The sequence below is a fragment of the Pogoniulus pusillus genome, unplaced genomic scaffold (assembly GCF_015220805.1).
Source record: "Pogoniulus pusillus isolate bPogPus1 unplaced genomic scaffold, bPogPus1.pri scaffold_47_arrow_ctg1, whole genome shotgun sequence".
Taxonomy (NCBI): Eukaryota; Metazoa; Chordata; class Aves; order Piciformes; family Lybiidae; genus Pogoniulus; species Pogoniulus pusillus.
The window spans coordinates 1,585,800-1,613,719 of NW_026974707.1; the positions used below are offsets into that span (position 1 = coordinate 1,585,800).

General features: G+C 54.5%; 2 protein-coding genes across 16 annotated transcripts in view; one reads left to right on the top strand and one right to left on the bottom strand.

The window, feature by feature from the left end:
- LOC135174153 (gastrula zinc finger protein XlCGF49.1-like) overlaps positions 1-15,697 on the bottom strand; it is a 60,359-nt gene extending 44,662 nt beyond the window's left edge. For 2 of the 12 annotated variants that reach the window (XR_010301751.1, XR_010301749.1), the window contains exons 1-3: positions 8,579-9,184; positions 5,155-5,813; positions 3,491-3,779 (exon numbers count right to left, since the gene is read on the bottom strand). Coding sequence is in view for 3 of the 12 variants with exons in the window: in XM_064141392.1 (XP_063997462.1) it covers positions 3,601-3,779; positions 5,155-5,722 (747 nt within the window). In the remaining 9 variants the exon portion in view is untranslated. Of the gene's footprint in view, positions 1-2,911; positions 3,780-5,154; positions 5,814-8,578; positions 9,185-9,213; positions 9,233-14,592; positions 14,645-15,519 lie in introns of those variants that run through there. The other 10 variants (XM_064141394.1, XM_064141393.1, XR_010301753.1 and 7 more) reach the window with 9 other exon arrangements.
- Positions 1-27,920, top strand: part of LOC135174134 (gastrula zinc finger protein XlCGF17.1-like) — an 872,006-nt gene that overhangs the window by 829,395 nt on the left and 14,691 nt on the right. Inside the window, exons 1-2 of one of the 4 annotated variants that reach the window (XM_064141373.1) lie at positions 20,371-20,512; positions 21,538-21,651. The gene's annotated coding sequence lies outside the window, so the exon portion shown is untranslated. Of the gene's footprint in view, positions 1-20,370; positions 20,513-20,972; positions 21,652-27,920 lie in introns of those variants that run through there. The other 3 variants (XM_064141374.1, XM_064141372.1, XM_064141375.1) reach the window with 3 other exon arrangements.

Below are 27,920 nucleotides of genomic sequence, written 5' to 3' on the forward strand. Positions count from 1 at the left end.
AGTTGCAGCTCCAGGTCCTCTATGTCATGATGTCCCACAACTGCAGATTCATCTGAAAGTTCAGGTCTAATGAACAATTTCAATTTACCATCCTCAATCTCTACAGATGCTATTCCAAAAGCCCATTTGTGACCCTTAGGATCTTTGAAACAACCTTGTCTCAAAAAATCAATTCCCAGAATGCAAGGCGCATCAGGACCAGTTACAATAGTATGTGTCTTCCACTCTTTACCAGTTAAACAGATCTCAGCCTGCAACTTAGTTAACTCTTGAGATCCACCAGTGATTCCAAAAATAGATATGGACTCTGTCCCTTTGCAATTGGATGGCAATAAAGTACACTGAGCACCTGTGTCAACTAAAGCCCTGTATTTCCAAACTCTTGAACTGCCAGGCCACCTAATGAATACATTCCAAAAGATTTGGTTCTCTCCACTATCCCTTTCCTCCTCCTGGCTGGAGGCAGGGCACCCCTAATGCTGAACATGGCATGTGGGGTGTACACAGTGATTGGTGTTGTTGTGAGAGAAACTGCAATTGATGGAATAATTGCAGTTGCTCTGGGGAGCTGAAGAAGTGACAGCTACTTTTCTGGCATTGCTGCCTCTGTTTCTGCCACTCTGCAGTTCCCTGACTCTCTTTGAAAGAGCTGAAGTAGGTTTACCATCCCACTTGTTCATGTTCTCACCATATTTGTCACGCAAAAGTATCCACAGTGACGCACGTGATTGCTGATGTCTGGGTGGAATTTGTCTCCTCCTGGGCTGGAATTGCCTTGCAGGAGGTGGGCATCTGTTCCTGACTGCAGAAACATGCACCCATTCAGATGATGCAGGAATGGTATCCTTTACCAGATTGGCAATGTTTTTAAGATCCTCCTTCAGTTCTTTCATGCTGTTCTTAATGCCATTCTCAATGCCTTCTTTCATCTCTGTACCCAGATGTTTTATGGCACAGACTGTAGCAGAATGTGCCAAGCTGTCCCCTATCTGCCTGAGCTGGTCAGTGAACTCACCAACAGTGATAGACCTTCCATTATCACCCCTTGATAGGAACTTGCTGGCCAAGATGTTAGCATAGGATGAAGGAGCAAGCTTAATAAGCTTCTTCATGAGACCTGTTCCAAGAGGAATGTCATCAGGCTCATGTGTGCCATGATGTCCATATAGCACTTCCTTCACAGCAAACTCCTTCAGAAGCTTCATTCCCTACTCAATGGTGTTCCACTTCTTGGCAGCCCATGGCAGATCATCTCGGGAAGGATATCTCATAGCCACAGCCAACAGAAGGTGTGTCCACAAGCTAACCTTACCAAGAGGACTTGCCAGGTATTTGTCCACTCCACTCTCCTTAGCGAGTGGTCCCAGCTGCTTGGCAGACTTGTCTCCTACCTGCAGGGCATTGGCACCAATGCTACAGCATCTCACTAGCCAGCTTAGGATTGGCTCACCTGATTCCCTTGAGTATTCCTTTCCAACTTCCCAGACTTCTCTGAGGGGATCGTTGGAGTCCTGGATGTCATCCTCCTCCTCTTCCTCCTGTTGATCTAGTTGTCCCTGGCCTACAAACAGAACCTTTCTCATAGCACTCTTAAACTCATTGGAACCATCCTCTTTCTTGGCAGCCAACCTCACAGCGCTCTTCTCATTTGTGTACTGCAGTCTCAGCACGTTTGCCAGGTCCCTAAGACTAAATGTCTCCTCTTCCTCCACTTGCTCACCAGAGGTCCCCTCTCTTACATTCTCCTTTGAATCACACTTTGTCAAAAGCTGTGTCTTGGCTTTCGCCTTAGCAGGTGCCAAAAAGGCCTGCACAGCAACAGACTTTGACGTGTCTACTGGAGGGTTTGAATCATTGGGGGTCTGACCTGGGGTCTGTGAGTTGAGATCTGCCTTAGAGGTAACAGGGTTCTGGTCTGCTGTCTGGGGGCTCGCACTGGCTGGGCTGGTGTTATTATTGTTAGTGGGATTATTTACCTGTGCTCCTGGGATGCCTGCCAACCCTGATGTGTTATTATCTTTGTTGGCAGGAACATTGGCAGTTCTCCCAGAATCTGGAGAAGGAGGTATAGTAACTGTAATAGTAGCTCTCTGTTGTGAAGTAGGTGGTGTTCCTTGTTGTGCCCCTGGCTTATCTCTGTTTATATTTCCACTAGTAGTTTGTTCATGTGAAACTGTCCCTGAATTTGGCTGGGAAGGAGACTGTTGTGCCCCTGGCTTATCGTTTTGATTTCCACTGGTACGTTGTTTTTGAGACACTGAGACGTTTGCTTTTGAGACAGACACTTTCCTAGTTCTTACAGGCACTGCATTTGAATTTTTCACACATAATGCCAGAATTAATATGAAAATCAAAACTATAAGACCCAGGATAAAACATGAGGGAAGCATCACAGTTTTACATGAACAACATCCTGAACAAATGTCTGGTATCTCAGTTCGGGGTTGAATCACCCTGATCAGTGCTCTAGATAAGGCAGTGTTTTGATTGCTTGTAATATTATTGGCAAATACCCCTGTAATGTTACTGGTAAGATTTTCAGTGACATTAAAACCAGCATACCCAAGAATGAGATCACCCCAGGACCAGAAAATGGTTGTAAGTTTAGCTTTAGCCTTCATATAAGCTACATTAAGAAAGTAAGAAATAATCTGGGCTTTGATCCAATTGAATGCAAGAAAACAGACCACATAAGAGCCCCCACCAAGTACCATAGCTGCTTTATTAGCTTCATTCTGATTCCCAGAGTTAATTAACAGCCACTCAAATGAATTTGCCCCACACTGGGGAAGCCAATTAAAATATGTGGTGGTTTGGAAGTTACCCCACCCCCCCACACTTTAGAAATACCCAGCTAGACTCAGCCAGACTCTGGGAATATAAATGAAGCTATTTACAACTAGCACAATATACAAGCAGATATTTACAGTATATACAGTTATAGACAGAAAAATACAAAGTAAAAGGTAATACAGAAACACAACTCCCACCCCAGAAACCTGAGTCCCCAGGAGGGGCTCTCAACCACCCCTGCACCTTCCCCAGGCCCCTCTCAACCTTACCCCAGTCCTAAGGAAGAATAGACGTTCAGCCAAGAGGTTAAGAAGCAAGGTTAGTGGCAGGTGAGGTTAAGGAGATGTAGCTCAGTCAAAGCCTAGCCCGAGAGTGAAGACAAAATGGTGAGAGAGTTATCTAATGTTTACATTTCTTCTTCAGCGAGACTCTGAGGGAAGGAGACATCACCATTGTTTTCCTTTCATAGCCTATCATCTAGTTTTTCTCACCAAAACATTCTAGCTTGCTTCAACCTAGCACATAGTCTCTGTCCTGAAGTGCTTCAGCCATTTCTTCCTCATCAATCACCATGTCCTGTAGCACTCTCCTTCAGAATAACTATAAGGGGTCCTAAAGAACCCAAGCACATGGCCATAGGCTAAAAGTCACTCCTGCTTTTGTAAAAAGAGTAAAAAGAAAACCGCTAACTCCTTACCCATCCGGTAGCCTCTGCAACTGGCATCTTCTCACACTTTGCTGCTGCAGCCGGTGGGGATCAGTGCCCACTTTGCCGCCTTCCTTCCGCTCGGCAGAATCTTTTTCTCTTCAGAAAAACAGCTTTGCTGTCGCAGCAGGATGGGGGTCGGGTCGGGAGGGGGTCCAGCAGGTCATCATTGAATCAGCGGCATGGGTCTCGTGGCACAGGTCTCGCAGTCCAGCCGTGCAGGTCCCAATGGCACAGATCAGTGGGAGGATCCCACGGCGCAGATCCAACAGCACAAGTCCTGCAGGAAAAAAGTCTGACCTTGTCGCAGCGCAGGGAGGTGCAGAGTTCCAGGGTGTTCGGGTGCCACTCGCGGAAGGGAATGGGAAAGCAAGGAGACGGCTCAATATGAGCTATGCTATCCAAGCAACCCACACTTTATTGACAGCATCAGGCTCCAAGTTACAAGGCACATACTTTTCAGTTAGGGTGAGAAAAGTGAGCGCATGCAGCAGGCAACCTGGTACTGTTCACTGGCATTTGGTGTATCTAAATATTTGAATATGCATAACCCTCCCTACTTGTGCTTACTGCAAAAGCATTTTTAGTGCACCTAGATACTGGAATTTGCATATTCCTCCTGTTTCCCTCCTACTCTGCACACAGCCCCACAGAAGCTGCTTATCAGAAGGCTCAAGGACAAATTCCTCTGAGCTTCTTCACACACAGCACTGTGGTTTACTGCAGTTCCAATACACTCAGACCTCACATCCAAGGCTTGATTGTACAAGCTTCTAGAGGCTCATGTCCCCTATTTTTCAGCCAGTTCCCAACAGTGGAAAGCCTCGGAGAAGCCCCAGGTCAGCAGGAATCCATCAGGAACACAGCTGATCTAGGGAGAAGGCCTTAAGAAGTCTCAGGCCTGCTGGAAAGCAGAAGACCTCCTTAGTGGAAACTGTACAAAAGCTTTCCAAATGCTACCAAAGACCTCTCTGAGATCCCTCCTACACCCACCAAAGATTCTGAAATCGATTCTAGAAAACTCCAGCACCCACTGACACCCCTGAAAAAACCCTCTGAGATGCTCATGAGACCACTCCTAGCAAGACATGCTCAAGACTCTTCCAAGAACCTCACTTTGACATCTGTGAACTGGGCACAGGGCTCTAGCCCCATTCCTTGGGAACAAATGTCCCCAGCATTTGGGCACTGTGGGCAGGAATGTCTGAAATAAAAGCAAAAGGACAGGATTTGGGTCACTGTGGGGGTTTATTGACACAACTGGGCAATGAACAGGGTGTTTTTCTTACCCCAGGGAGATACAAAGAATTGGGGAACAACCAGGCAAATCCCCACACAGCTCAGCCAAGCTCCAGTAGCAGCTCTGTAATTATTCTCATCACCATTAATTAGTGCTCAGAAAGGCAGGAGGTCTTTGTTCCTGCTGGAGGCCCCAGCCTCTGAGAAATGCAGGTGAAAAAGAGGCAATTTTGGTTGAATCTGCTGGACAGGTCTTCTCAAGGGGATCACAATTATACCACCAGATCCTGAGTGGGTCTATTTGTGCCTCCCCTGCATTGTAGGTTGGTCACCAGTGTGGGTACAGCAGTGGGAAGTGAGACTGCTTCTTTGGGTGAAGCTCTTGCCACAGCCAGAGCAGGTGAAGGGCTTCTTACCAGTGTGGACACGACGGTGGGAAGCCAGCGCGGAGCTGAAGGTGAAGCTCTTGCCGCAGTCGGTGCAGCTGTAGGGTTTCTCACCGCTGTGGACGAATTGGTGCTGGATGTATGTGGTGCTCAGGGTGAAGCTCTTGCCGCACTCAGCACAGGGGAACAGCTTCTCTCCGGTGTGGATGCGGCGGTGGTTGCGGAGGGTGTCAATGCGGCTGAAGCGCTTGCCGCAGTCGGGGCAGGTGACCTTCTCACCAGTGTGGATGTGGCGGTGCCGGGTGAGGGCAGTGCTCTCGCTGAAACTCTTGCTGCAGTCAGGGCAGGTGAAAGGCTTCTCACCAGTATGGGTGCGATGCTGGACGATCAGAGAGCTCCTGTTGCTGAAGCTCTTGCTGCGGTCTGCAGAACTGTGAAGTTTGCCCATGGCTTCATCCCCCTCCTCTTCTTGGTCATCTTCATTTTCATCATCCTCTTTCTCCTCATATTTGTCATCACCAGAGCCATCAATTTCCACCTCGTTGTGATCCTCCATTTTGTCCTCTCCCTCTTTCTTACAATACTTTGGCTGCTCCATCTTATTTCCTGGATGGTTCTGCTTCTCCCATCTTCTGTCTCGGTCCTTCTGTGAGGCTGTTCTGGTGGGGGACAGGAGTCACTGCTGTGCCCTAGGGAAGATGGAAGCACCTGAGCCCAGAAGCTCAAACCCTGACATCCTGCCTCAGTGACAACAGCCTCTGACACCTCCTGAGACCTCCCAACACCTGATGCTCAGCTGGGGCAAGGAATAGAGAAGGGCCCTCAAACTCCTCAGTTCTTGCCATGATAGGGAGTCAGGGCTCTAATACCTGTGCTGAGACCTCAGGATTCTGCACTGGGGAGGTGCAGACACCCTGGTACTTACAGAGAGGCCTCATCCCCACTATTCCACAGCATTCCATCTCCAACTAACCCATTTCCAACCCTCTGAGGGATGGCTCAGCACTGCCCAGGACCACACAGTAGAACTGGACCTTGCTGGGGGCAGCTCCAAAGCCCAGCAGCATGGGCACAGCAGCCAGGCAGGGCTGCTGAAGATGGAAGGTCTGAAAATATGGAGACTCAGCTCTGTTTAACCCAGCAAAGAACTCTCAGCAGGCATCTGCAGGACAGCACCACAAGAGAGCTGCCTCCAGTCAGCCCTTCTCAGCCCTGGCTACAGGTTCTTCCCACTGCCTGCCCAGGGTTCTGCTGCCTCCACCTGCATTTGCAGCAGTTGCTCTGGCTATAGATGCCCTCCCAGGCCGTGCTCACAGACCTCTCCCCACCCACTCTGTGCTCAGCTCTGCCCTGCAGGCATCTCCTGCCAGCAGCGCTCTGCCCAGGACCATGTCTGTGCTGGCCACTCCTCAAGAGAAGATCACAGAAGCCCTGAGGACACACAGGAAGAGATGTTCCTGCTCTCTGCAGCTGCAGGAAATGACTGTCATGGAGAGTAGCAAAAGGCTCTCTAAGCTTTTTGCTATATTGTGTAGTTTCTAGTGCCTCACATTCAAGCCAGAAGCATCGAAAACCCAAAACAATCTTTCAGTCCCATGGGAAGATTTCTCCCCAGGGTAAGTGAAAAGGTAAACACTGGCCATGTTTTCCCTTCCACTTGACCTCGCTTTCCAGACAACAGGGTATTGTTTTGGTTAAGTAGAAACGACTATCTCAGGCCTGCCCAGCACCTGCAGGTGAGCTGGCCTGAGGAGTGGTCTTTATATTGTTTGAGTAATATTATCCAATTATATAGATTGCTTACTGTCTTTTACCAATATATGTGAACAACGTAAAAGTGGTCCGAATTGTGGGCTAGTCCTGTTTTGGAACATTATAAAAATGGTGGACAGGCCAGGATCGGGTGCTCGTGCTCTTGCTTTTGCCCTTGCGCCCTTGCCCTAGCCTTCTGGGTCTGCCTCTTGCACTTCTGGGTTTTTCCAGCCTTTCTGGTTTTTTTCCCGGACTTAACAACAACAAACTGCTCGCCGATCTAGTCTCGCCTCGGGCGGACGCCGAGTCGCAGAGACTAAAGCCTGCATGCCTGGACCCTCATCGGGAGAATGAGACTCCCTGCCAAGCTACAGACTGTGAGTAGCTGACGAACTATTAACTCAAACCACAAAAACTCAAAAGAACTCTCTTTAAACATCATAGACTCTTTAATTTGCCATTTTCGGAAATGTTACTTTGATCTCAATCAAAAAGAATTCACAGTGGTGGTGTAGTTTCGGGAAGAGGGAATTCGCATTCTTTGCAATAAATCACTGATAAAGTAGTCAACGCCTCGCGTATTTTCCCCATAACTCTGCCGCGAAACTGCGTTCCACGACAATGACAGAAGGACTTGGTCAGCTTCTTGCAAAACCTCTTCAGCCCTCTCTCTGATGCTGGAGTCTCCTGGGCAAACCTGTTACCTCAAGCACCATCCACACACCTGCAGCCTAGATAGACTTGTTTGAAAGGTTTTTGTTTCCTTCCCTCCCTACCCATTTCTGGCAGCTTTCTCTTAGCAGTTCACCTGGAGATGCCTCTCCACAGCCCCAAGAGAAAATGAGGTTTGCTGTGAGGGCACAGTGCCCATGCTCTGTGGGCAAGCTCCCAGCTGACACACAGAGAAGTGCAGGAGAATTCACTCCTTTTATCTCCTGAAATGCTGCCAGATTCTGGCATTTCCTGCACACACATTTTTCACCTGGGCTCTTGAATCTGTCTCCTTTTTGGGGGGACAAGACCTAATCCCTGCCTAACCATTCCCAGGCCCTTCCTTCATACCCAGCCCCTTCATGCCTCTGGTGTCTTTACTGTCCCATGGACCTGTGTCCCCAAATTCCACTGGATGAGCGGAGTGGAAAACGTAGCTGAGGAAGCATCTAATGAACTGGGCTGAAAGTAGGAGAACAGGAATGGAAAGTTCCTGAGACTAAAAGCCAGAAAGACCTGGAGGGCTGAAAGAACCAGCAACAAGGCAGAGGGGTTTATAGATGGGGGTGGGGAGGTTACAGATGAGGGTTGGGAAGGCTTACAGGTAAGTGCGGGAAGGGACCCTGCAGCCACCTCCTGCAGTAACTGATGAAAGGGGCAGAGCTGGAGGGAGAGCTCAGCTGACTTGGGCTCTGGAGTGTCCTGGAGCATGGGGTATCATGTGGGACTAGGAACCCCTCCATGCTCGGGTGGTGTTGGATGCCAGCAGGTGTTGGGGCTCAGGGGAGTGTCAGTGTCTGGAGGTGTTGGATGTTGAGGGCTGTCCTGACCCAGCCAGGATCTGGGAATTTGAGCTTCTGGGGTCAGATTCTGCTACCACCATTGCAGGTAGGAGCCAACCAGCCACACAGCTGCTGAACTGAGCGATCCCATCCCCATGCAGCCTTGACTCTTCATCCATCTGTCTGTCCACAAGCCCATCTGTACTCACTCTGTGTCCGCAAGAGTCCCCAGGAAGCCATCAGGTCCCCAGAACTGATCTAGCGCGCCAGCATGGCCAGACAGTGGCCCCTGGATGCGAGCCTGGAGGAGAATACCCTGGATAACAAGTTTGGAGGAGCTGAAGTGCAGTCTCAGGGAGAGAAAGAGAAGGAAGAACAAGAACAATGAGGACACAAAGGAGGATAATGATTCTGCAGTGCCACTCTCTGTGCCACCTGAGTAACCACATCAATGCCCAAGTGCAGGCAGAGCTTCCCACAGTTCAAAGCCAGTGCAGCACCAGGGGCTCCACCACAATGCCTGAACGTTTGTGTTCAAAACCCTTCCAAAATGCTTAAAGAGGTTATCTAAATCCTTTCAGGATGTGGTGGTTTGGGTGTTCCTTGCCCCCTCACACTTTGGAAATCACCCAGACTAGACTCAGCCGGTTCTGGGAATTGAATGAAGCTTTTATTTACAGCTTAGCAGCATACACAAGCAGAGATTTACAGTCCATGCAGTTATAGACAGAAATAGACAAGGGAAAAGGTAATACAGAAACACAACAGCCCTCCCAAAAACCTGAGTCCCCAAGAGGGACTTCCAACCACCCCTTCACCTTTCCCCTGCCCCTTTCTACCTTACCCCAGTCCCAAGGAAGAGTGGAGGCTCAGCCAGGGGGTTAGGAAGCAAAGTGGATTACTTAAAGAAATGGAGGGTAAGGTTAGAGAGAGATGCAGCTTGGAGCTCCCCAGCAGGACAAGTGCTCCTATCTATGTTTGGATTCTTATTTTTATACATCTCAGCAAGCCTGTGAGGGAAGTAGACATCACCACTGTACTCCTGTCACAGCCTGTAATCTAGCCCTTCTCACCAAAGCATTCCAGCCTGCTTCAAACTAGCACTCAGGACTTGTCAAAAGCATTTAAGAATTCATTACAATCTCTTCAACACTCATTCATTAATCATGGAATCATAGAGTCAACCAGGTTGGAAGAGACCTCCAAGATCATCCAGTCCAACCTATCCCCAAGCCCTATCCAGTCAACCAGACCATGGCACTAAGTGCCTCATCCAGTCTTTTCTTCAACACCTCCAGGGATGGTGACTCCACCACCTCCCTGGGCAGCCCATTCCAATGCCAATCACTCTCTCTGTGAAGAACTTCCTCCTAACATCCAGCCTATACTTTCCCTGGCACAACTTGACACTGTGTTCCCTTGTTCTATTGCTGATTGCCTGGGAGAAGAGACCAACCCCCACCTGGCCACAATGTCCCTTCAGGTAGTTGTAGACAGCAATGAGGTTACCCCTGAGCCTCCTCTTCTCCAGGCTACACACCCCCAGCTCACTCAGCCTCTCCTCATAGGGTTTGTGTTCCAGGCCCCTCACCAGCTTTGTTGCCCTTCTCTGGACACCTTCCAGCACCTCAACATCTCTCTTGAATTGAGGGGCCCAGAACTGGACACAGTACTCAAGGTGTGGCCTGAGCAGTGCTGAGTACAGGGGCAGAATAACCTCCCTTGTCCTACTGGCCACACTGTTCCTGATGCAGGCCAGGATGCCATTGGCTCTCTTGGCTACCTGGGCACACTGCTGGCTCATCTTCAGCTTACTATCTATCAGTACCCCCAGGTCCCTTTCCTCCTGGCTGCTTTCCAGCCACTCAGTCCTCAGCCTGTAGTGCTGCTTGGGGTTGTTGTGGCGAAAGTGCAGAACCCTGCACTTGGCCTTGTTAAATCTCATCCCATTGGCCTCTGCCCACCCATCCAGCCTGGCAAGGTTCCTCTGCAGGGCTCTCCTACCTTCCAACACATCAACACCTGCTCCTAGCTTGGCGTTGTCTGCAAACTTAACTGATGCAGGACTCAATCCCCTCGTCCAGGTCATCAATAGCGATATTGAACAGGACTGGGCCCAGCACTGATCCTTGGGGAACACTACTGGTGACAGTTGCCAACTGGATGTGGCACCATTCACCACTTTCTGGGCTCTGCCATCCAGCCAGTTCTTGATTCAGCACAGAGTGAAGATTCTGAAGACGTTTCAGTGAGTTTCTGGACTTGATGTGTGGAGCACTGCTGGATAAGGGATTGGCTGGATGGTGGCACGCAGAGAGTGGTGAGTGATGGCACAGTGTCCACCAGGAGACCAGTGCCAAGTGGCATCTCTCGGGGGTCAGTGTTGGCACCAGAGCTGTTCAACATCTTTGTCAGCAACATGGACAGAGGACTTGAGTGCACCCTCAGCAAGTCTGCAGATGGCACCAAGCTGTGTGGCAGAGTCAACTTGCTAGAGAGCAGGGATCCATCCAGAGGGACCTGGCCAGACTGGAGAAGTGGGCCCAGGCCAACCTCATGACACTCAACAAGGCCAAGTGCAAGGTCCTGCATCTGGGTCAGTGCAATCCCAAGCACAACTCCAGGCTGGGCGGGAAATGGCTGAGAGCAGCCCTGAGGAACAGGACCTGGGGTGATGAAAAGCTCAACAGGAGCCTGCAGTGTGAGTGCAGCCCAGACAGCAACCCTGTGCTGCGCTGCAAGAGCAGTGTGGACAGCAGAGCAAGAGGGGGGATTCTGCCCCTTGCCTCTGCTCTCCTCAGACCCCACCTGGAATCCTGTGTGCAGTTCTGGAGCCCTCAACACAAGCAGGACATGGAACTGTTGGAGCCACTCCAGAGGAGGCCACCAAGATGCTGAGAGGGCTGCAGCAGCTCTGTTCTGAGGACAGGCTGAGAGAGCTGGGGCTCTGCAGCCTGGAAATAGAAGTCTTTGAGAAGAGCTTGGAGTGGCCTTGCAGTATCTGAAGGGGGCTCCAGGAGGGCTGGGGAGGGACTATTGGCAAGGTCTGGTAACGACAGGACAGGGGGTAATGGGTTTAAATTGGCAGAGGGGAGATTGAAACTGGACATTAGGACGAAGTTCTTTGCAGTGAGGGTGGTGAGACACTGGCACAGGTTGCCCTGGGGGGGCTGTGAATGTTCCCTCCCTGGAGGTGCTCAAGGCCAGGATGGATGAGGCCTTGAGCAACCTGTTCTAGTGGGAGGTGTCCCTGCCTATGGCAGGAGGCTGGAACTGGATGATCCCTGAGGTCCTTTCCAACCTAAACCATTCTATGATTCTATTGATGTGTTCAAGGCACTTCCAAAATGCTTTAGAATTTCAAAATTACCCTAAAAATCATCATCATCTCTTTGGAATGCCTGAAGGCCCAGAAAAAAAGCTCTGAAGTCTTTTCAAAACTCCTGAGAGTTCCTAAAAACATCTAAAGGTTCATTAAAATCTTTTTCCAGAATGCTGCAGAGATTTTAATGAGATTTTAGATTCTCAAAACTCTTCAAAGCTGCCCCAAAAATCATCAAGGTCTCCTTAAAAACCAAAACCTCTTCCAAAGTTACCCAAATCTCTTTGAAATCTCTTCAAGCCTCACTAAAATCTCTTTACAACTGTTAACAACCCTTAAAAGCTGATTTTGAAGTCAGTTTCTAAGCTGATGTATTTGTCTGAGCCTTCAAAAAAACCTTAAAAAGCTTTGAAAATGCCTTTAAAAATCAACAGATGATCAAGATTGTTAAAGCAATAAAACTTCAAAACTCCACGAAGAAAACTCCACTAAAAACTTTAAAAACTCTACTGTGAAATCACTAAAATACTTTTAAGCCTCCCAGAAGTTCCTAACACTGCCTAAAATGAAGATCTCTATTTTAAGGGTGCTGGTGTTCATGAACTCTGAGTTTTGAAAATGCTTCAAATAGACCTGAAGAAATCACCCAAATCGCCTCCACATCTCTTCCAAAGTCACTGAAATCTCTTTGAAATCCTCACAACTCATTTGAAGAGATTTTTAAGGACTTTCTGGGCTTCTCTAAGCCTACAATGCCATAAAGTGTTAACCGTTCTGGGGCAGTGGTCTTGACCCTCACCCCAGGTCCTCCTGACTCTTCCCCGGGGTGGGTCTAAGCCTTACTCCAGGTGCAGTGCTCAGCCCACTGCTGGGCACAGGAATAGTAACTGTAGTGGTTCTACAGAAACATTGGAATGGGACAGCTGTTGGAATCTGATACACTGGAACACAGCCATGGCCAGGCGAGAGTGCAGGAGCTCAGCAGCGCTGAGCTGAGACTAAGTGGAAGGTTGGAATGGCCTCAGAGAATGGTGTAACAAACAGAAACTGCTGTAAGGCTGCAGCCTGTGGTTTTCACCTGTCTCTGCTGACTTGGGTTGCTCAGACACAGTGCAGGTGTTGCTGAGAGAATATGATGGATGTCTGTGCTAGTTAGGATGCGATTTCTAACCCAAGTACCTGTAACCAATTGCAGTTCAATACAATCTGTAGCCCCCTGATGAAAGGTCTATGGACACATGTTTGGAATGCAATAAAAGGATGGGATTGGCTTGGATCAGGCCTTCACCTCGTCTCCTCTGATGCCCATGGCACCCAGCCCGTGGCAGCCCACTCCCCCTTCCTGTCTCCCCCCCTATAAAAACAGAGGAGCTTCCTGTTTTGCTCTCTCTTGCCCTGCCTCCCTGCTTGCCAGCACCACCCTCCTGTTCCTGCTGCTCTTCATTTGACCAGGTGGCACCAGCCCACGAGGTGGACAAACCATTGTCACCAATCCAGTTGTGTAGAGTCACCATCCCTGGAGGTGTTCAGGAAAAGCCTGGATGAAGCACTTGGTGCCATGGTCTGGCTGACTGGGTAGGGCTGGGTGCTAGGTTGGACTGGCTGAGCTTGGAGGTCTCTTCCAACCTGTTTGATTCTATGATTCTCTATGATTCCCTCCCCTGTACCTCTTTGTAACTCCCCTACCTCAAATACCTCTTATTCATTGTTAAAGTTTTCTCTTTTAACTTCCAAATCCAAGTGAGTTGATTTATTTGGGTGTGTTTTACCTTCTCCTCTCTACATCTAACTGCTTTTCTTTGGAGGAAAGAGGGGGAGAGGGAAAGGCCTCCTAGAAATGGTTACTGCTTCTGTTAACTATATTTGAGTCTCTGGGAAACTTAAACTAGAGCCAAGACAAACATCCTCTTAAATACTTCAGGAGGCTTAAAACAGCCTTTAAATGCCTTCAGAAGTCTGAAGGATACACTAAAACTCAGAAGGGCCTTTTTGGCCCTCAAATCTCTTCAAAAACCACCTAAAATGATCCAAATCAGTTCAGAAGTCATTAAAATCTTTTCACAACTCCTAGAAACTAATTTGGAAGAGATTTCAATCAATTTCTGGGCCTCAAGCGTTGAACACCTAAAAATGCTTAACAAGGCTTACAGCCACTGAAGAATCACCAAAATCTCTTCAAAACCTATTTAAAGCTCTTCAGAGTTCATCAAAATCTTCTCAAAGGGCTAAAGACTCATTTTAAAGAGATTTTGGAGAGTTCAAACACACTCAAAAAGGTTTGAAACTGCCCTGGAAGTCATCAACATCTTTGCAAAACTCTCAAGCCCCTTAAAAACTGATCTAAAACTTCCAAATCTCTTTGAAAATCATTTTTAAAAGCCCTGGAAATGACCCTGCTATTTCCAACACTCCTAAGAAAGGGCTGCAGACAGGCAACATCTCTGCCCCAAGCCAGCCCAGCAGCAGCACAGCTCTCAGCCACTGCCCTGAGCCAAAGCTACTCAGCAGAAGGAACATCTGCAAACTGCCAGCAGCAGGTGCCAGGCCCAGGGGCTGAGGCAGGAACACTCCTGGCTGCTGGCCCAGCACAGCCAGTGGCAGGGACTGGCATTGGGTAGGGGCCAAAGCCCTGAACCCCCCAAACAGCCTCCCCTGACTCCCTGTGCCCCCGCAAGCGGCCCCCACTGGACCCTCCCACAAGCAGGAGGAGCAAAGGCAAAGCCCAAAAATGCCCTCAGGAAAGCCACAACAGCAGCCTGAGACCTGCAGACTCCTCCCTGGCACCTTCAGGTACCTCCTGGCACCCCAAACTATCACAAAGGAAACAAAAATGTCCCCAAAGGAGTCCCAGGTGGAGCTGAGAGGGAAGATCAGGAGGGTCTGAAAATGTTGCTGCCCTACCTGTTCTCTTTGCCCCTAGGCAGGAAGGGTCCCAAACGCTGCTGCCAGGGCCCTGCTGCTCAGAGTCCCTCCAGACCCCAGCCCTGGCTGCCTCTGGGGCTCTGGGGGGATCCTTTCTGCCCACCTGGGGCTTGGAGGCCATTTTCGGTTCCTTTGGGGTGCCAGGGCAGTAACTGAGGGTCCCAGGATGATGGTTTGGGTTCCCTGGGGGCCACTTAAGGGTCCTGGGGTCTTACTTTGGGGTCTCAGGGGAACAGCCTCAGAGCCAGCAGGCATTTTGGGCTGGGCCTTTGCTCCTCCTGCTTGTGACAGGGGCCAGGCGGGCACAGGGGGTCCGGGGAGGCTGTTTGGAGCACTCAGGGGTTGGCCTCCCCCCACAGCCTCTCGGGACCCGCAGCTGCCCGGGGCCTGCCTGCTGCCCTCCATGCAGCGCCGGGGCCTGCCCGGCCCCTGCCGCCTGCTGCCCAAGGCCTGGCTGGAGGCGCCCAGCAGGGCCTGTGCCCACAGCAGCCTCGGCAGCGCCACCGACCCCCGGCACTGCAGACCCCCAGAGCCCCACACACCCCCACCCAGCCCCCCGCGAAGCCAGCCCCGGCCCACAGACCCCCCAGCCCCAGGGGGTCCCAATCCCGACCCCACAAACCCCCCTGCGAGCCCTACCGGTGCCGCCCCCAGCCCCACAGACCACCCCTGCAGGACCCCACAGGTGCCCTCCCCGCAGCCTCCCTGCCCAGCCCCCGCAGCTCCCCAGCCCCACAAACCCTCCTGCGACCCAACCGACCCGCCCAGGCCCCACGCACCCTCCGCACCCCCAGTTCCGCACCGCCCCCGGCAGCCCCACAGGCCCCTCCCGAACCCCAGCATAGAACCCTCAGCCCCGGGATGGCGATCCCGGCCCCAGGCTGCCCACCGCGGCCCTCTCCCCACCTGGCACACGCAGGGGACGCAGCGCAGAGGCCGAGGCAGAGCTCCGCGCACAGGACGGTGCCGAGCGCCGGCCCCGGCAGGCTCCTGCCGGCCTGGGGACCTCAGAGCCTGCGGCGGAGGCACCGGAAAGGACCTTCCAGGCCGCGAGCGGCAGCGGAGCTCGGCCCGGGCAGGAAGCCCCGCCCACCGCCGGGCAGCCGCAGCCAATCAGCGCCGCAGGAGCGCGGCGGCTCCGCCCCCTCGCCGGGGCCCCGCCCCTGCCGCCCGCGGGCGCCGCTGCCGCTGCCTGCGCTGGGCTCTGCCCTGGGCTCTGCTCTGCCTGCGCTGCGCTGCCGGCGCCAGGGGGGGAGGGCAGCGCTGGGCTGGGGAGCGGAGCCCCCGGGCTGGGGGCGTGTGCGGGGAGCGGGAGGGGCCTGCGGGGTCTGGGACACGTCCGTGGGGTTGGGGTGCGGAGGGTGCGTGGGGTCTGGGTGGGTGCAGGTCTGTGCGGCAGCGGTGGGTGGGTGTGGGGCAGGCTCTGTGCGGCTGCTGCGTGGGTGAGGGCCGCGAGGGTTGGGGTGGGCAGCGCTGGGCCGTGGGAGGCTGCGTGCGGGTGTGGGGAGCTGCGTGGGGCCGTGGGCAGGCCGTGGGGAGCTGCGCGGGTGTGCGGCGCTGGGGGCGGTGTGGGAGCTGTGTCCGTGGGGTGCGGGTGGGACCGGCAGAGGTGTGCAGGGTGGGTGTGTGCGGCTGTGTCGCCGCGGGTGGGGCCGGGCAGGGGTGGGTGTGTTCGGGGGGCAGCCCCCAGGGCCCGTGGGGGTGCCAGGCGTGGGCGCTGTGGCTGTGCCGAGCCCGAGCTTGGCAGCGCCTGGGGCCGGTGCCAGCTGTGAGTGGTTTGGCTGTGCTGGGGGCGGTGGCGTCGGAGCCCTCTGTGCCCCCGGAGCCCTACCCTGGGGGTGTGGTGTGCCCAGCCCTGTGCTGCCAGCACTGCCTCGAGTGCCCCCAGCCCCACGGCATGCATTTGGGGACCCTCTCCCTGCAGGGTGCCCCCTGCCCCCTGTGCTGCCCCACAGGAGGTTCCAGATCCCCCCCCCGAGGAGGACCCCCCTGGTTTTGGGAGACCCTTTCAGTTTGGGGACTCCTTTCCACCAGGTGGGAGCTGTTGAACCCCAGGGCACTTTATCAGTGGAGCTAAAAATAGACCTAGAACTGCTCCACTGGAGCCACAAAATGCTGCACTGGACTCCAGAATGGCTCGGGGGGGCAGATTGGGTCCTGGCACTCCAAATGTTCCTCCAGGATGCCCCAGTGGAGTCCAGGACCCTAAAATGTTCCTGAAGCTACCTCAGGTAACAGCTTGGGACCCAAAATTGCTTTCCCAAGACTCTTTAGTTTCCCTCCTGAGACCTCAGAATTGCTCCCAGGACCCCAAGATGATCTCCCTGGATCCCCAAAATGCCTCCTGTGCTCCCCATGCACCCCCAGGGCTTGTGGGGTGATTTCTTGCAGGGTTTTTTGGGTGGGAAGTGGCAGCTCTGGTCCCGGCTGTCCCTGCAGCCTCTCTTCAGGCTGCATTTGCCACCCCTGGAGTGCTGTGCCCAGTTCTGGGCTCCTCCATTGCAGAGAGCTGTTGAGGTGCTGGAAGGTGTCCAGAGCAGGACAGCAAGGCTGGGGAGGGGCCTGGAGCACAGCCCTGTGAGGAGAGGCTGAGGGAGCTGGGGGGGTGCAGCCTGCAGCAGAGGAGGCTCAGGGCAGAGCTCATTGCTGCCTGCAGCTGCCTGCAGGGAGGCTGTAGCCAGGTGGGGTTGGGCTCTGCTGCCAGGCAGCCAGGGCCAGAGGAAGGGGACACAGCCTGGAGCTGTGCCAGGGCAGGGTCAGGCTGGGCATTGGGAAGAAGTTCCTGGCAGAGAGAGTGATTGGCACTGGAGTGGGCTGCCCTGGAGCCCCATGGCTGCCTGGAGCTGGGCACTGCCAGCTGGCAGTGGTGGCACCCCTAGCCCAGCCCAGTGTGTGCCCAGCACTTGGCAGCCCAGATGGGAGCCTGCTGCAGGCCGCTGGAGCCTGGGGTGGTGCTGAGCTCTCTGCTGGCTGCTCTCTGCCCTCTCTGCCTTCTCTGCTCTCTGCCCAGCTGCTCTCAGCCCTGCCCAAGCTGCAGGACACCTCCTTGAGCGCTGCCCTTGCTGGGGGGTGCAGTGCAGAGCCCAGGGGGGTCCAGCAGTGGCTTGGTACTGGACTCAGCCTGGCCTGGCCGCAGGGCACCTCAGACCCTGGCCTGGCCTCGTCTCTAGCCCAGGGGCTGGGGCTAGGGGGGCCTCATGGGCAGGAGCCCCAACTTGGGGACAAAGGAGACTGCTGAAAGGAAGCCAGGATGGGGGGAGGTACCCCCAGGGAATGGGGTCCCCAAACTGGGGGCAATGGAGGAGTCCTCAGCTGGAAGGAGAGGGCAGAGCAGGAGGGGCCCAGAATGTTGCTGCCCCTGCACTGTCTGTGCCCCTAGGCAGGAAGGGTCCAAACTGGCACTGCCATGGGCCCTGCCCCCAGAATGCTTCCAGACCCACCCAGTCCTGGGTCCCCTGGGGGCAGGGGGTTCCTTTCCTGCCTCCGGGGTGCTGGGGGTCACTTTTGGTTCCCTGGGATAGTTTTGGGGTGCCAGGGGGTACCTGAGGGTGCCAGGGAGGCACTTGGGGATCTCAGGCTGCTGTTGTGCTTTTCCTGGGGGCATTTTGGGCTGGGCCTGCGCTCCTGCTTGGGCCAGGGTCCTGCGTGGGCTGCCCCAGGGGGTCAGAGGAGGCTGTTTGAGGGTTCAGGGCTTTAGCCTCCTCCAGTGCCAGTAGCCAGGGGTGCTCCTGCCTCAGACCTGGGCCTGGCCCCACAGTGCCTGCTCCTTCTGCTGGGCCCTCTGCAGAGCTGGGCAGAGAGGTTCAGGAGATGTCTGACCCCACCAAACCCACAGCCCCCCCAGACCACCCTCCCAGCCCCCCCAGGCTGTTTGCTGCCAGCTTCTGCCTCAGCTTCTCCCCTTGCCCTGGAGGCTTTTGCTGTCCTGGCTGCAGGGGTAGGCTCCAGCCCCGGCCCTGCTGCAGCTGCTGCTGGCTGTGGGCACAGCTGGGGACAGCTCCGGGGGCTGTGGTGCCCGAGTGGCCCTGCCCAGTGTGCCCTGCCCTGCCTGTCCCTGTCCCTGTCCCGTCCTGCTCCGCCCTGCCCCACCCCACCCTGCCCTGCCCAGTCCTGCTCTGCCCTGCCCCGCCTTGCCCTGCCCCGCCCTGCCCCGCCCTGCCCCACCCAGCGTTCCTGGTTCAGCCAGGCCCTAGCAGAGCCCCAATGCTGCAGCCCCTCTGAGCCCCCCCAGCCCCTCCCCCAGCCCCACAGAGTTCCAGTCCCAGCCGCAGGCTCCTCCCGCGTGCCCCTGAGGATGCTGCTCGCAGCCCTCGGCCCCAGGGGATCCAATCCCAGCCCCGCAGCGCCCAGAGCCCAGCCCAGGGCAGCAGCCTCAGCCCAGGGCTCCCTCCCGCAGCTCCGGCGCCGAGCGCACGGGGGCGCAGGTGCGGCAAGGCAGCCCCGCCCCCAGCTGGCAGCCGCAGCCAATGGGAGCCGGAGGAGGAGCGGCCCCGCCCCCAAGGCCGAGCGAGGCTCCGCCCCCAGGGGCGTGAGCGCCATTTTGGCTGCTGCTGGGCAACGTCCGCGGAGCGCTGGAGCAGAGCTTGAGGTGTGCGCGGGCAGCGCTGCGGGGAGAGAGCTGCGGGGCCGGGAGGGGTGCGGGGAGAGGAGCCGGGAGGGGCTGGGGGCCTGGGGGAGCCGAGAGTGGAACCGGGAGGGGCCTGGGGGAGCCAAGAGTGGAACCGGGAGGGGCTGGGGCCGGGAACGCAGCAGGGCTGGGGCTGGCTGGGTCGGGGCCGGGAGCGCAGCGGGGCTGGGGCTGGCTGGGTCGGGCAGCGCTGAGAGGGGCTGGGGCCGGCAGGGTCGGGGCCGGGAGCGCAGCAGGGCTGGGGCTGGCTGGGTCGGGGCCGGGAGCGCAGCGGGGCTGGGGCTGGCAGGGCTGGGGCTGGCTGGGTCGGGCAGCGCTGAGAGGGGCTGGGGCCGGCAGGGGCTGGGGCCGGCAGCGCAGCGGGGCTGGGGCTGGCTGGGTCGGGCAGCGCTGAGAGGGGCTGGGGCCGGCAGGGGCTGGGGCCGGGAGCGCAGCGGGGCTGGGGCTGGCTGGGTCGGGCAGCGCTGAGAGAGGCTGGGGCCGGCAGGGTCGGGGCCGGGAGCGCAGCGGGGCTGGGGCTGGCTGGGTCGGGCAGCGCTGAGAGGGGCTGGGGCCGGCAGGGTCGGGGCCGGGAGCGCAGCAGGGCTGGGGCTGGCTGGGTCGGGGCCGGGAGCGCAGCGGGGCTGGGGCTGGCAGGGTCGGGGCCGGGAGCGCAGCAGGGCTGGGGCTGGCTGGGTCGGGCAGCGCTGAGAGGGGCTGGGGCCGGCAGGGGCTGGGGCCGGCAGCGCAGCGGGGCTGGGGCTGGCTGGGTCGGGCAGCGCTGAGAGGGGCTGGGGCCGGCAGGGGCTGGGGCTGGCTGGGTCGGGCAGCGCTGAGAGAGGCTGGGGCCGGCAGGGGCTGGGGCCGGGAGCGCAGCGGGGCTGGGGCTGGCTGGGTCGGGCAGCGCTGAGAGAGGCTGGGGCCGGCAGGGTCGGGGCCGGGAGCGCAGCGGGGCTGGGGCTGGCTGGGTCGGGCAGCGCTGAGAGGGGCTGGGGCCGGCAGGGTCGGGGCCGGGAGCGCTGCCGCAGGGTGTGGCAGGCCCGGGGCCGCGCGGGGCACGCCGGGAGCTGTAGTTGCGGGGGGGTCGGCGCCATCCTGGCTGCGGTGCGGGGCAGGGTCGGGGCTGGGTCCCAGCTGCTGAGAATCTCTCCTGAGGGAAGTTGTGCAGAGAGCTCTGGGGAGGCTTTGGAGAGCTGCGGAGAGTTTGTCAGAGGCTGTGGGGAGCTGGGAGGAGGTTTTGGCGCTTTGTGCTGCGGATTCTGTGCGGAGCTGAGAAGCCAAAATCTGCTCCAGGTCTGTGCCAGGCTCTTGCCGAGAGGTTTTGGTGCCTCGGGAGGGGGTTTGGGGAACCCATGGGGTCTGAAGGGATTTTGATGAGTTCTCCAGGCAGTGTTCAGCCCTGGGAGGCGTTTCTGAGGGCTGCTGAGGAGTGCCAGAGGCAGAAGCTGGCTGAGAGCTCTGCACACTCAGCTTGCAGGAGTTGGGCAGGGACTGGAGTCAGCTTTTGAAGAGGTTTTGGTTACCTTTGGTCACTGTCAGTGACTTCTGAAGCTGTTTTGAGCATTTCCAGGCCTTTTTTCTGATTTTGTTTTAAATACATTTTTATCAATTTGAGGCTTTCAGAAACTTTTGGAAGGTTTTTTAATTCTCTGTTCCCACTGACCTGTTTTTGAAGTGTTTTGGTCATTTTCAAACTCTGATAATGGTTTTTTTTTTTTGGAAGATATTTTGACTGTCTCAAGGCACTTTCCATTATTTTTGAAGCTCTTTTGACCAGTTTTTGTCTCAATTCCTCTTGAAGCCATTTTAGTCATTTCAGGCATTTTTAATGATTTTCTGAAGAGATTTTGATGATTTTAAAGTGTTTTTTTACAAAGAAGTTTGAGTGCCATAAAAGCCTTTAAAATCTTCAAGCCTTAGGAAATTTTAAGGCATCTTTAGGTAGTTTAATGGAGTCCTAAGGCTTTGGGAAAAAAATCAGTTTTTAAGGGTGTTTGTTTTAAAGAGACATTGATGGCTTCTAGGGCAAATTCAGACCTTTTTGAGTGTCTTTGGGGAGTGTCAAACAGAGGAGGAAGCCTCCAGAGTCTCCTTCAGCATTTGTTTTTGTGACTTGTTGAGAGTTGTTGAAGAGATTGGGATGAAATGCCCAGAACTGTGGATCAGCTCTGAAGGGATTTGTTGACTTCTGAGGTAGTCTTTAGGTAGTTTGAGGAACTTCTGTGAGGTTTGAAAGGTTTGTGATGAGGTTTTAGAGGCATTCAAGAGATTTAAAGAGACGTTGATGATTTTTTAATGCAGCTTTCATCCTGTTTCAGCCCTTCTCAAGGGTGTGGAAGACTTAAGGACACCCAGAAAGTGATTGAAGTCTCTACAGAAGGAGCTGGAAGAGTTGCAGAAAGGTTTTAATAACTTGTGCAGAGTTTTCTAAGGTATTGTGGTGATTTTAAGGCTTCTTTGAGGAGTTTGGCAAACACAGAACTGAGGAAAGTCTCTGTGGTGCTGTTCAGAGAGTTGAATGCATCTTTGGGTGTATTTAGGAACTTGGAGGAGTTTTGGAACTGTTAATGAGGCTTTAGAGGCCTTTAGGAGTTGTGCAGAGCTGTGCCTCTGGCCAGCAGCTGAAGTTGAACTCTTTGCTGCCTTCCACTGCTCCCCACTGTACTTTTCTGGCTCCTTTGCTGTTGCTCATCTTGAACTGTGCAGTTTGTCCACTTTGGATACATTCCTAGAATGGTTTTGGCTGGAAGGGAACTTAAATCTCATCCAGTTCCAACTCCCTGCCATATGCAGGGACACCTCCCACCAGCCCAGGTTGCTGAAGGCCTCATCTGGCCTGGCCTTGAACACCTCTAGGGAGGGGAATTCACAACCTCCTTGAGCAGCCTGCTCCAGTGTCTCCCCACCCTCACCGTGGGGAGTTTCTTCCTAGTCTCCAGTCTGTGTCTTCCCTCTTCCAGCTTCAATCCATTCCCCCTCATCCTATCACTACAGGCCCTTGTCCAAAGTCCCTGCCCAGCTTTCTTGCAGGCCCTTTCAGGTCCTTCCAGGTGAAGCTGCTTTTGAAGGAACTGTTATGGGTTTAAGAACTGGGATGTCTGAAGCCATCGAGTGCAGTCCTCCTGGGGCCAGAGAGTCCAAGAGGTGGACCAGGAAGTGTCATCTGTGTCATTTCATTGCCATGATGCTGCCTCCACTGCCCTTACAAACTGGCTGCACTCTCAGTTTTGCCCTTTTCTTCTCCCTCACTCTCTCCCTTTGCAGTGTGGACCTCATCTCTGCTATGTGCAGGAGGTTTGCAGCTGCCTTTGGCCTTGGCTGAGCACATTTTTTGCTGCATCAATTTGGTTTGGTATGGGGGAAGCAGAGAGGTGTGGTGGGGAGGTGGCCTGGAGGCCTGGGGTTTGGCCTGGTTTGGAGGGAGGTTTTAGAGAGCTTTGGCCTAAGGGTTTTAGAGAATGGTACCTGAGGTGGCCTATGGATGGAAAGCTTTGGTGTGAGGAGGTGTTTGGAGAGCTGTGGCTGAGGTGGCCTATGGATGGAAAGCTTTGGCCTGAGGAGGTGTTTGGAGAGCTGTTGCTGAGGTGGCCTATGGATGGAAAGCTTTGGTGTGAGGAGGTGTTTGGAGAACTGTGGCTGACGTGGCCTATGGATGGAAAACTTTGGCCTGAGGAGGTCTTTTGGGGAATGGTAGTCAAGGCAGACCATGGCCTTGTGTATCTCAGCTGCTGTTGTAGTATTCTGTGTAGTCATTCATAACAGTTCCCTTTGCACTGCCAATCCTTTCCAGCCTGCTGTGGAGAGTTTCTCTTCAGCTGCTTTGAGAGGGGTTGTGGAGCCTCTCTCTGGTCTTCCACACAGAAATGGAGAGCTGAAAGGGTTTAGCTTCTCTCCAACTGATGGAACAGGAATCCATAGCAATAAAAGCTGTCAGCTGCCTTGGACTGCAGCTCTAGGATTGAGTTTTTTGCTGTGTGAAGCATCAGGGTTGTCCAGCTTGCTGCTGCTGTTGGAGTTGATAGAATCAGAGAATAGTTTGAGTTGGACAAAGCCTTTAAGGTCAGTGCAGCTGCTGGGTTCAGCACTGCCAGGTGAGCACTGAGCCATTGTGCTAGTCTGAAGCAGGCTGGAATGTTTGGGTGAGAAGAACCAGATCACAGGCTGTGAAAGGAGAACAGTAGTGATGTCTGCTGCCCTCATGGGCTTGCTGAGATGTGTAAAAACATAAAACATAGATAACTCACTCAGCATCACTCTCACTGGGGCTGGTGGCTGAGCTGCATCTCTGACCTCACCCTCCATTTTGGGCTAATCCACTTTGCTTCCTAACCCCTCTGGCCGAACCTCCATTCTTCCTTGGGACTGGGGTAAGGCTCAGAGGGGCAGGGGGAAGGTGAAAGGGTGGTTGAGAGCCCCTCCTGGGGACTCAGGTTTCTGGGAGGGGTGTTGTGTTTCTGTGTTACCTTTTCCCTTGTCTATTTCTGTCTATAACTGTATCTACTGTAAATCTCTGCTTGTACATTGTGCCAGCTGTAAATAAAAGCTTCATTCATATTTCCAGAGATGGCTGAGTCTAGTCTGGGTGGTTTCTAAAGCATGGGGGGGCAGGGAACACCCAAACCATCATAGCCATGACCCTCAGCATCACAGCTGCAGAGCTCTTGAGCAGCTGCAGGGTGAGGGAGTCCAGCAGTGCCCGGGGCAGGCTCTTGCAGGGCTTGATTCTTCAGCTTGTCTCAGGTGCAAGACTTGCCCAGGTGGCATTGTGTTGGAAGGACCCTGTGGCAGTGAGCAGGGCCAGCTGCAGCTAAAGCAGGCTGCCCAGGAGCACATCAGCTGTGATCTGGAGTGTCTGCAGGGATGGAGCCTTCAGCATGTCCCTGGGCAGCCTGTTCCAGAGTCTCAGCAGCCTCCTTGTGCAGAACTTCCTCCTGATGTTCAACCTAACTCTGCCCTGCTCCAGTTTGAAACCACTGCTGTCCCAGGCTGAGGGTATAGGGTTAAGAGAAAATTCTGGGGACGAGAAGATTGTTATTCAATCCTATAATTCTGCTTTCTCTTTACAGACTTACAACAAGGTCAGTTCCTTCTCCTTTCCTCCTCCTCCTGCCCTGAGTGTGTGGAGGGAGACAGTTTATTGGGAACATGCAAGCAGTAGGCCTCTTGGATGGCAGAGGTGTTGGGGGGGAGGATTGGAGCACTGGGGAGTGTAGATTTAGTTTTTTGGGGATGGGGGAGACTGTATTTTCTCTCCAGTTTGATTTGAGTTTAATCCCTGTCGGCTCTCACCCATGACAACTGCCCCATGTCCTGTCCCCACAGGCCCTTCTGCACAGTCCCTGCTCAGCCTGCCTATAGGTCCCCTTCAGATGTTGAGGTCTCTCTGGAGCCTTCTTTTCTGCAGTCTGAGTGCCCCCAGCTCTCTCAGCCTGTCTTTGTAGGAGAGGTGCTGGTGGTGAATAAGAACCAGAGCCCTGTGCTGGGCTTTGTTTCACCTGTGTGTGCCAGCCTGAGAAAGTTGCTGGTGTGCTCCAGACTGCCTGTGGTGTGCAGGCAGAGCTCCTGGAGTGCTTTCTAACCAGGCTGAGGTTTTCTCCACAGCTGAGAAGTCAAATGCTGTCTGCACTGCCTCTGCTGGCTCTGCTGCAGTGGCTTTGTGCTGAGCTTTCCAGTGCTGAGAAGCTCTCTTCTGAGTCTCCCTGTGTGCAGCTGGGAGCTGAGGGCAGTTTAGTGCAGGCAGGAGGGATGGTTCTGATCACTGGGACAAGAGAGAGCTGCTGAAAGGTGCTCAGGGGTCTGAGATGCTCCCTTCTGCTCTAATGTACCCACTGGTGCTGGACAGAGCTTTGTCCTTGGAGTCTGCTCTGGTGGTGTGCATCAGTGCTGGGCTGGGGCTGTCCAGAGGGACCTGCCAAATCCTTGTCCATCTGAGGCCTGTTTTTGTGGGTGTTGTGTGTCCTGTGTTTGATCCTGGAATCATAGACCTCAGGGATCCTCTAGTTGTGGGCAGAGAAACCTTCCACTGGACCAGATGCTTGAGGCATCATCTGGCCTGGCCTTGGACCCCTGCAGGGAGGGTGTCAGCTAAAGCTGGACTGGTTTCTGGCAGGAAGCTCTGAATTGAGATGGCAGCTGTGGGCAGGAGGAATGTTCCCCTGGCTGCAGTAGGCTCTTTGTCCATGTCAGCCTGAGCCCAGCTGGGGATTTACACTGGTGTGTGTGGAGGCATTTGTGTGTTGGGATTTGATGTGCTTGCAGCTCAGGGAGCACACAGTGTTTTCTGGTGCAGTTCCTGTAGAGCAGCAAGAAGGGCCCCAGCCAAACCCCCAACACCCTGTTAAAGCTGAGCCTGAGTGCATTTCCCTGCTGCAGCAGGCAGGAGGCAGCCATGTGCAGAGGCTGTCTGGGAGTTCTTAGGCTCCATCTCCTTAGGCAGAAAGATTTCCTCACAGCTTCCAGATTAATTTTCGGTTCCTCTCAAGGTTTCCTGCCCACAAAGAGAGTGAGGTCAGGTGGAGCCTTTGCTCTTTGCCTGCAGGCTCACAGCTGTGCAGAGCTTTTGTCCCCTCTGCTGTCAGGAAGGTGGTCAGGAGCACTCTGCCCTGCTGCTGTTGCTGTGGAGATGGAGAAATGCTTTGTGGAAGAAGAGCAGAGGAACATTCAGAGCAGGATGAGATGTTCAGTGTCTGCTTCTGGCTGAGGAATTGCTTTTGGTTTCAGTGCAATGTTTGATTTCAGTGGGGACAGCCTGTCCTAAGTGGTTTTGGTGGGAAGAGCTCCTGCAGTTTCCTTGGAGGAGCTTCAGAGCAACACAAAGATATTGCAGCTGTGCTCTTTGCTGCCTGCTGAGCTGGCAAAGGAAGGAAATCATTGCTGAGAGTGACTGCAGCAATTGCAGTGGTGTGCAAGGCTCAGCAGTGGTGTGGCCAGCAGGGCCAGGGCAGGGCCTGTCCCCCTGTACTGGGCCATGGTGAGGCCACACCATGAATACTGGGGTGAGTTTTGGGGCACTCACTCCAAGAAGGTCATTGAGGGCCTGGAGTAGGTTGAGAGAAGGGCAAGAAAGCTGAGGAAGGGTCTAGAGAACAGGACTGGGGAGGAGCAGCTGAGGTAAATGAGGGAGTTCAGTGTGGAGAAGAGGAGGCTGAGGGGAGACCTCGTTGCCCTCTTGAGATGAAGTTGGTGTCTTCTCCCCAGTGTCAGGTGATGGAAGGAGAGGAAGTGACCTGGAACTGTGCCAGGGGAGGGTCAGGTTGGAGATGAGGAAGAACTTTGCTCTAAGAGTGGTCAGGGCCTGGAACAGGCTGCCCAGGGAGGTGCTGTAGTCCCCACCCCTGGAGGTGTTGAGGGCCAGGTTGAATGCAGCCTTGAGCAGCCTGGTCTGGTAGAAGTTGTCCCTGTCCATGGCAGGGGGTTGGGGCTGGCTGAGCTTTGGGGTCCCTTCCAGCCCAAACCATTCTTTAAATGCTTGGATCTGGACACTGAGCAGAACTTCAGTGCAGTGAAACCTGGGTTGGAGCTGGGGGCTGAGTTGGAGCTTGGCCCCTGCCTTGAATTTTGGATTTGAGGTGTCATCAAATTGGAAGTTGCAGGAGAGTTGCTTTGACCTGCAGCTGTGCCTCAGAGTTTCTGATGCTCAAAAGGCAGCTCGGAAGTAGCTGCTGCAGGAACTGAGCTGGACTGGAGCCCTGCACTCCAGAAGGAAAAGTTTCTCCCTTTTAGTCAGGTGCTGGAATCTGCTCCCAAGGGCAGTGGTGGATTATCCCAGTATCACCAAGGTTGGAAGAGACCTCACAGATCATCAAGTCCAACCCTTTACCACAGAGCTCAAGGCCAGACCATGGCACCAAGTGCCACGTCCAGTCTTGCCTTGAACAGCTCCAGGGACGGCGACTCCACCACCTCCCCGGGCAGCCCATTCCAGTGTCCAATGACTCTCTCAGTGAAGAACTTTCTCCTCACCTCCAGCCTAAATTTCCCCTGGCGTAGCTTGAGGCTGTCCCCTCTCGTTCTGGTGCTGGCCACCTGAGAGAAGAGAGCAACCTCCTCCTGGCCACAACCTCCCCTCAGGTAGTTGTAGACAGCAATAAGGTCACCCCTGAGCCTCCTCTTCTCCAGGCTAACCAATCCCAGCTCCCTCAGCCTCTCCTTGTAGGGCTTGTGCTCAAGGCCTCTCCCCAGCCTCGTTGCCCTTCTCTGGACACACTGAAGCATCTCAATGTCCCTCCTAAACTGGGCGGCCCAGAACTGAACACAGCACTCAAGGTGTGGTCTAACCAGTGCAGAGTACAGGGGCAGAATGACCTCCCTGCTCCTGCTGACCACACCATTCTTAATGCAGGCCAGGATGCCACTGGCTCTCTTGGCCACCTGGGCACACTGCTGGCTCATGTTCAGGTGGGTATCAATCAGCACCCCCAAATCCATTTCTGTCTGGCTGCTCTCCAGCCACTCCCACCCCAGCCTGTATCTCTGCATGGGGTTGTTGTGGCCAAAGTGCAGCACCCTGCACTTGGAGGTGTTGAACGCCATCCCCTTGGGCTCTGCCCATCTGTGCAGGCGGTCAAGGTCCTGCTGCAGAGCCCTTCTGCCCTCCAACCCAGCCACATCTGCCCCCAGCTTAGTGTCATCTGCAAACTTGCTGATGACTGACTTGCCAGTTGTTGATGGCATGGGTTCTGCTGTTCCTCTCTGTGAACTC